This window comes from Diabrotica undecimpunctata, chromosome 1, assembly GCF_040954645.1.
Source record: "Diabrotica undecimpunctata isolate CICGRU chromosome 1, icDiaUnde3, whole genome shotgun sequence".
Lineage (NCBI taxonomy): Eukaryota > Metazoa > Arthropoda > Insecta > Coleoptera > Chrysomelidae > Diabrotica > Diabrotica undecimpunctata.
In genome coordinates this window covers 3,492,297-3,500,640 of record NC_092803.1, presented here as the reverse complement: position 1 = coordinate 3,500,640, position 8,344 = coordinate 3,492,297, and the positions used below count along the sequence as shown (strand labels likewise).

Here is an 8,344-nt window from a genome sequence, read left to right as displayed (position 1 = left end):
TGTATACCATTTCTAATCTTATTCAGTAATTGCACAAATCATCTATTTTGGTATAATTCTATATGATATATTTATTTCTCATTACAAAGCCAGTATGAGGGATGACCTATGTTGGCCCTCTGAAGTCTAATAATATCTAAACTAAAATTGACAGTTTTGTTTACTATATTGAGCAAAAATCGGCTCCATTGTTATAAATTACAGTGTCATTTTGTCTATTGAATATGAAGGTCAAAATGTGTTGCTTACCTAATAGAGATTACCAGTTATTACCATATACCTCATGTGCGTATGTATTATTGCTGTGTAATGTTGTGCAATGATTACTTTTTCAAGTATCGAGTAATTACAAGTACTTTCTGAATAAGTATCAGATACTTTGTATCTGATACTATGATTACTTGATTACTTTACTGTATGGGAGGCAAAACGATTACTATTCGGTATCGAGGCGGTATTCGAGATTCGAGAGTACTGATTGACTACTGAACACTTGAATACCTACCATTATTTTTATCTTTATTGCCTGTGAGATGGAGATTTTTTAAATTTTTTTATCGGTATTTTAGACAAGGCATCGAGACAAGGTGATGATTTGGGATTTAAGGGTTAGAGTTAGGTATACGGTATGTACTATTCTAGTAGGTAGATAAAAATGGAATACTATAAATCATTTATTTGTAATGGATAGAAATAAAAATAAATGAAAGAAAATAAAATATAATAAAATGTAAATAAAAATAAATAATAGTAAACAAAATATAATAAAACATTATTTGTTGTTAATAAAAATAAAAATGTATCTAGCAAAACATTTTATTTTATATACTTTATAAATTATTTATAATACTCATTATTCTATTAATTATGTACACAATAGTATATTATAAATATATTGAGTATATAAATAATTTATTAAGTACATAGTACATATATATTAAATAGAATAATTAAATACAAAAAATAATTAAATATTTACTTACTAGATACCTTTTTATTCTTATTAGCAACAAATATAGGAATATAATATAATAGTATAGGAAATAATAAAAAGGTAGGTACCTAGTAAATAATTATAGCAATTAAAAATCTAAATAAAAGAAAAACAGAAAAAAATCAATTCCTGAAAAATTGAAATAAAAAAAAACAACTTAAAAAATATAATAATTATTTAGAGTAAATTTGAATTTCCGTTTAAAAATACTAATTTCTCCACATTTTTTGGCTTAAGTCTATTCCTACGGTCTGACACTACCTGACCTGCTTTGGAAAAAATTCGCTCACTAGGCACAGACGTGGCAGTTACACAAATATTTTTTGGCTAGTTTTGCCAAAGTAGGGTAAACTACTTCCCTCGTTTTCCACCATTTCAAAGGATCTTCTTTTCTTTTAATATTCTGTTCCTCTGTGTATTGTTTTTCTTCAATTATTGAAGTCGCTAAAGTTGACTGGCTCTTCGAAATTTTTGCATCAAAGCTCTTCCATATGGAATCTTCGTCACTATCGGAATCAGGAGAGGCAACTGAAATTTGCATTTCTGAAGTTTCCATTTGTTGATCTTCTTTAAGAAGCCTCCGCATCTCGGTTGACAAAGATTCTTTAACGCGAATCACTGCGTTGGCATTATCAAAACCTTTTCTTTTGAAACGGGGATCTAAATAAGTAGCTTTTGCAACTAAACTATTAAACTCGATATTATTGAATCTGGTATTCATACCATGTATCAATGCTTCTTTTATATTGGACGTGCTGGAACATTCTGTACGTATTCCTTGTAGAAACTCTTTTAAACTAGTCACAAGAGGTATAATTTTTGCAACCGATACCGATTTTTCAGCAGATAATTCGGAAGTCACACGTTCGAAAGGTTTTAAAACTTTACAATAATTACCTAAAAGAATCCATTCACTTTCAAGAAGATTTTCTACAGGATTATGTAAAATGCCCAAAGTAGCTTCCAGTGGAGCTTGAAGCTCACAGATTCTGCTGAACATTAGATATGTTGAGTTCCACCGGGTAACTACGTCGATGATAAGTTTTAAACTTTTCCCTATCATCTGTATCTGTATTTCTTTAAATTTTTCCGCAGCGGTAGTGCTTCGATGAAAATGCTCGACGATCTTCTTGACTTTTTGTTGTAGCGGCTGAATTAATTTTAGGGCATCCTGGACAATCAAGTTAATCGTATGAGCCAGGCAAGGAAGATGAGACCAACCTGTTAATTTTATGGCACTTGTTATATTACGTGCGTTATCAGTCACTATTGCTTGTATCTTATTAGCTATTTCCCATTCTTGTACAACATTTATTATTTGATTTCTGAGATTTTCTGACGTGTGCTGATTTGAAAAATGGAAGCATCCCAATAATACTGTTCTTAATATCCAGTCTTTATCTATATAATGAGCAGTTATTGCCATATAATTATCGACAGAACGAGAAGTCCATGTATCAGTTGTTAAACACACGAATTCTGCTTGACTCATCTGGACTTTTACTTTTTCAATAATGTCTTTGTACTTTCGGTCCATTAAATCCCGACTAAATGTAGTTCTCGAAGGAATTTTATAAGATGGATCAAGAGCCGCTACTAACCGTCTGAATCCTTCATCGTCCACAATAGAAAATGGTTGTAAATCTTTAATAATCATGTTCAACACTTTTTCATTTAGCATTTTTATTCGCGAAGCAGTTGCTGGACGTACAGAGAAACTTGATATTGTAGTTTGCATCGGACGTTTTCGGACTTGGATTTTGTCGGCTTGGGTGGACAAATTACTACTACTAGAAGGTCCAGCAGTTTCAGCACCACTAGAAAGTCCTGCAGTTTCAGCACTAACTTTTAAAATATTTGACGCACCTGAACACTCCATAGCTTCAAATTGAAGAGATGACTGAGGCTGCTCAAAAACCTCCACACTTGTTGGAACTTGTTCACTCAAGACCGCAAAATGTTTCGCTTTCAAATGTTTTTGTAAATTGCTGGTAGCCCCACCTTTGTAAGATAACACACTTTTACAAATATCACACTTAGCCTTATCGTTATTTAGTATGGTAAAATGTAACCACACTCTACTCTTTTTTCTGTCACTCATCTTGATCGAAAATAGAAAATACTATGATTAACTCAAACACGTAATTTTTGTAGTTTATACCACGGATGATAATATTCAACTGAACTGAATAAAAATAAAAATCTTGTAGGTTTCAAAAATTAAGGCCCTTAAATAATAAAGCTCAAGTATTTCTTCCAAAGAACCATAATTCAATTTTTTTATAAATAAAGAACCAAATTATTATTGGGACTAAAGTGCTCTCATCAGTAAATTATGAAACAATTAAGTTTTTATTATATTTTGGAGTGTAGGTATTTAAATCATTTTACATAAAAGTGTAAGTGATTTGGAAGAAATAGACAACCCAAACATCATCTATTATACTTTTTCACACTTAAGTGCTTGAGAGTGAGAGAATGACTTGTTATGATTACTTTCAGTTTATAGTACATGTAGCAATATTATGGAAGTGAGTGAGTGACGTGTTAATTACTCCAGTATCTAATCGGTATCTATGTATCTAATGGTTTTTGTGATTACTTTAAGTATCGGGTACTTGTTGGGTAGGATTCGATTACTTCGAATCTTAGTAAGTATTCGATACATAAGTATCGAGTAGATACTATCCGACCAACTCTATTGCTGTGATTTTTATTATGTCTATGGCTGTGATAGATATAGGCCTTTTTCGTCACAAACATTTGTATCATTTTTTTACCGAAGAAAGTATAGTTATTGAAAAAAGAAATACGAAAATAATGAAAAAAGTGCTTTAATTAGCAAATCAATTTTTTTAATCGATTATTAGATTATTATTGATACCTGTACCAACCTGTACGTACGGAAAGGAACAATAAAGCGATGTCGTTATGGAGATGGAGTATGTAGATTGATACACGAACTAAATAATTTAAAGATAATACATATTATTTTATATTTTTAAATTTCTAAAGCTTTTATTTCTCTATAAACTATCCTATTTCTTTATTAAATATATTTATGTAATAAATATTTTTTATAAACCAGATCGTATGACCACAGAATAAATTACAATTATTTATTATTCTGTGGTATGACGTTAAATATATATTTATGACGTATAATATATATTACACGTCATTGTCAAATCCATATCAGTGGTTGTCAAGTCTGTACGAAAAACATGGCGGTTGATGAAAAGGCCAGAAGTGGGACTCTGTGCCATGTAGTATTCTACATATAGAGAAGATTCTACAACGTCGGCACTCCGTACATCCGCATTGTCGCATGAATGCTATTATTTTGGTCGTTTCGTTTCTATCTCCAGAGACCTATCGAATTCTATATAGCGCAAGCGTATTATATTCCAAAAGCAAGTTGACAGTAAATTTATTTATTTTTATTTTGGAGATTAAGGTTATGTGTACATTCTAACTGTTTTTGGTTTGTACGTAAGAGTTTATTTTATTTTGCTGAGATCGTGGAAATAGTGTAGGCATGTTACCTATTAATATAATAAACATACTAGCAGGGGAAAATGAGGAGCGGTTAGAACAAATTCGTATCGAAGCGTTAACAAGGCGCCAAATGCGAGATGAAAGCAATCCTTTCGCTATAGAAGATATTCAATTTAAAGAACTCTTTAGGTTGAATAAGGAGATGGCACAATACGTTTATAATCAAATTGCACCCAATATGGTACACACAAATAATTCAGTAGCCATTCCTCCTCTGCTGAAATTCTTTGGATCCTTAAGGTTTTATGCCACTGGAGCATATCAAAGAGTTATTGGCCGTGGATTTGACATATCCATGTCTCAACAAAGCATGTCCAGAGCAGTGGAAGAAGTTACATCTGCTATTATCAATACATTGGCAAATGAATGGATATGTTTCCCAACAACGTTACAATCAAAAAATGAAATTAAACTAGGATTTATGGAAGCATTTCATTTCCCTGGAGTGATTGGAGCTGTAGATTGCACGCATGTGGAAATACTACGACCAGTAGTTGAGGAACACAATTATGTCAATAGAAAAGGATACCACTCTAAAAACATTCAGTTGGTAGGTTTTTAATGGTTTTATTATATATACACCAAGTTACTTTCCTTTCACTTTTTATTATGTGAATTTATTACTTGTTTCAGGTGTGTGACCATAGATTGAAAATTTTAAACATAAATTGCAGATATGCAGGTGCTACCCACGATTCTTTTATCTGGAGAAACTCAAGAGTGAGAGCAGAATTGGAAATTAATTACCAAAGGGGTATGTTACATGTTTTACAACAAACTGTATGATAGAAAATACTTTAAATTATATATTTTGTTTGTTAGGTGAAAGAAACAGCTGGTTACTAGGTGATTCTGGATATCCACAAGAGCCATGGTTAATGACTCCTGTTGAAAATGCATTGCCAGATACTCCAGAGTATAGATATACTCAAGCACATATAAAAGCACGTAATTGTATTGAGAGATGTATTGGAGTGCTTAAAGGAAGATTTCTATGTCTTTCAAAAATATTGAGGTATTCTCCAGAAAAAGTTGGCAATATTGCCAATGCATGTGCTATTTTACACAACATATGCATAAATGGTGGATTAGATTTTGATTTGCCATTACGTGATGAAATCCCTAATATTCCTATTCCTAACAACTACTTGCTAAGAGCAGTTGGACATAACGCTAGACAAAACCTTATCAACACATATTTTAGATAGGATTATCATATAGGATAGGAAGAAATCAATCTAGTTAATAACAACACATTTTATTTATAACATTATAACAAGTACAAAAATTAATAAAGGATAGATCCACTAACAACTATTATTTATTACTTGACCCACTATTTTTTAAAATCTCGGCCATTATTTTCAATGATGTGGCAATGCTCTCCAGTGATCTTGCCATGTTATCAGTATTATTGCTAACATTTTGCAAAAGCTCTACTGACTGTCTATTAAGATCCAATAGTTCATTTGATAATGGAACTGTCATTGGCCTGCGTCGAAATGTTTTTTTATTACTAGTTCCCGTATTATTCTGGTAGTCTAATTTTCTTTTAACACTTTTATTACCTCCTCCATCTCTTTCCGAATTGGCACGAGAAGTGCTGGGTTGGTTGGTTGGAGTTTCATCTATTTGGTTCTATAAAAAAAAGTATATTTAAATCTAAATCACAAATGAGAATGATCACTCTTTATTGGTACAAGTAGAATAAAAATGAATAGTATGATTTTACAAATATGAAAATACTCGAATTCTTGTACAGAAAAAAGAAATAAATTGGATTTATAAATGATGTTGAAAAAATTTAGCAGCAAGTACACTTTATTAAATTAAAGTTTTAAAACGATTCTACACATCATATACCTATATCCTAACCAAATCTCAAATGAAAATTTATGAAACCAGACCAACCAAGAAAATGCCATAAAGCAAATAAGGCGAAGAAAATAGACCCCCAGATGATATTGCTTCTATAACACTGTAAAAGTTTATACAGCAGCATTTAGCAACAGTTAAATGCAAAATATTATTATTACACTAAATACTCAACCTGTCTAAATCTTCTTGAATTAAAGTTATATCAACATTTGGATCTATGGATTTAAATAATTTCAAATCATCTGCAAATATCAGGAAATCACAATTTCTAAAACATTCTGATATATCTTTCACAAACATTGGTCACAAATAGTTCTGGTAACTTATGAAGAAAACAAATATATAGAGGTTTTGTTACTTGTTTAAATTATTAATACTTCAATAGAAACCAGAAACAAAAAGCCCAATTCACATAGATACTCTTACAATGACATAATAACAATAAAGAATCCAATGTCTGTAATACAATAGATTTATTAGTTATAGGATATATGCAATTCATATAAATACTCTAACAATGACATAATAACAATAAATAAGCCAATGTCTGTAATATAATAGATTTATTAGTTATATGATATATGAAACCCACCAGCTAGGATGGGGCAGGCAATAACAAGTGTTTTGTAATAAGAACTGGTTTAATTGAAATTAGGGAATTTGAATCAGCCTAAAAATGCAGCAATATTTTTAATATATTATATATTTTAGAGTGGAATGATACTAAATACAGTTTGATTTGTGTAAACTGTTATATTATGATGAATTAGCATACACCAATTTTTTATATATAATACTGAACATCTGAAAATTTGTTTAATGAAAATGACTAAGGATTCCAATAAAAATGATTCAAATGTGAAATGTTTATTTCTCATCAAAAAACAAACATGCACAAAAATTACTATTTTTCAAATTCTAACATTATTCCAAAAATAAATGTACCTACCTCAATATGGTAATCATGTTCCACCATTATACTATTATTTGTCATTTCAACATCAACATGTTGGACTTCAACCTACCAAATTAAATTATTATTAGATTTTTACATATTTTCCACAATATGGTTAGTATATTACTATAAATTATAAAATTTATCTACCTCTCCAAAACCTAATTCCGTTACAGACTCATTACCAATGACAGCGGTGACCCCCCATAATACCTAAAAGTCTATTCTCCAATGTGGATAAAAGAGGTTGCTGAGGTGAACCACCACCAGTCTTTTGTTGTGCCCTTCTTAAGGAAGCAGCTTTCGCTTTCGTTTTGCACTTCCAATCTGTTAGTGTCTAAAAAGGTTAAACATTAGTTTTAAAATACTATGTTTCCACACAATTATTTTGTTCATGATTAATTAATTAAAATATTTACCTTTCTCCATCCCTCTATGCTTTTTTCGCCATATCCTAAACTGTTTAATTTTGTGGTAACAGTTTGCCACACAGCTATTCCTTTAGCTCGTCCCTCACTTCCATTAAATTTATTTGTTATTAATTCTGGATATTCTTCGCAAAATGAAAGCAACATTTCCCAATGTTCCTTTCGGACCCTCATTTTTATCCAAAAATATAACGAAGACGAAGCTCTTTAAAAATGACTTCAAACAACAAAAACAAACAGCAGCATGCAGCATGCAAAAGACCCGCGTAATAAACCGAAACCGAAAAAGTCAACCCAAACAATTAAAAACCCCAAAAATAGTACTTTCTTTCTCTAAAATGTGTTACAAACAATGATAATAGACAATAAATGCGATATTTCAGTAAAACCAACAGGTTAATGTTTTTACATTCAATAATAGAGAGATCGGAAAATACCGAAGCGAAACGACATACGCACGGAGTGACAATACACGTTACTATCGCCGTTGTAGATAGAAAACGATAATAGAATTCTACGATAGAATTCTAT

General features: G+C 31.0%; 1 protein-coding gene across 1 annotated transcript; it reads right to left on the bottom strand.

Annotated features, from left to right (window-relative positions):
- Positions 1-1,283: 1,283 nt before the first annotated feature.
- On the bottom strand, positions 1,284-7,781 carry LOC140442827 (E3 SUMO-protein ligase ZBED1-like). The gene is made up of 2 exons (XM_072533800.1): positions 7,765-7,781; positions 1,284-3,084 (listed from the first exon to the last, which is right to left on the bottom strand). The coding sequence occupies exons 1-2, from the start codon at positions 7,779-7,781 to the stop codon at positions 1,284-1,286; spliced, it is 1,818 nt and encodes a 605-aa protein (XP_072389901.1).
- Between the last annotated feature and the right edge of the window lie 563 nt (positions 7,782-8,344).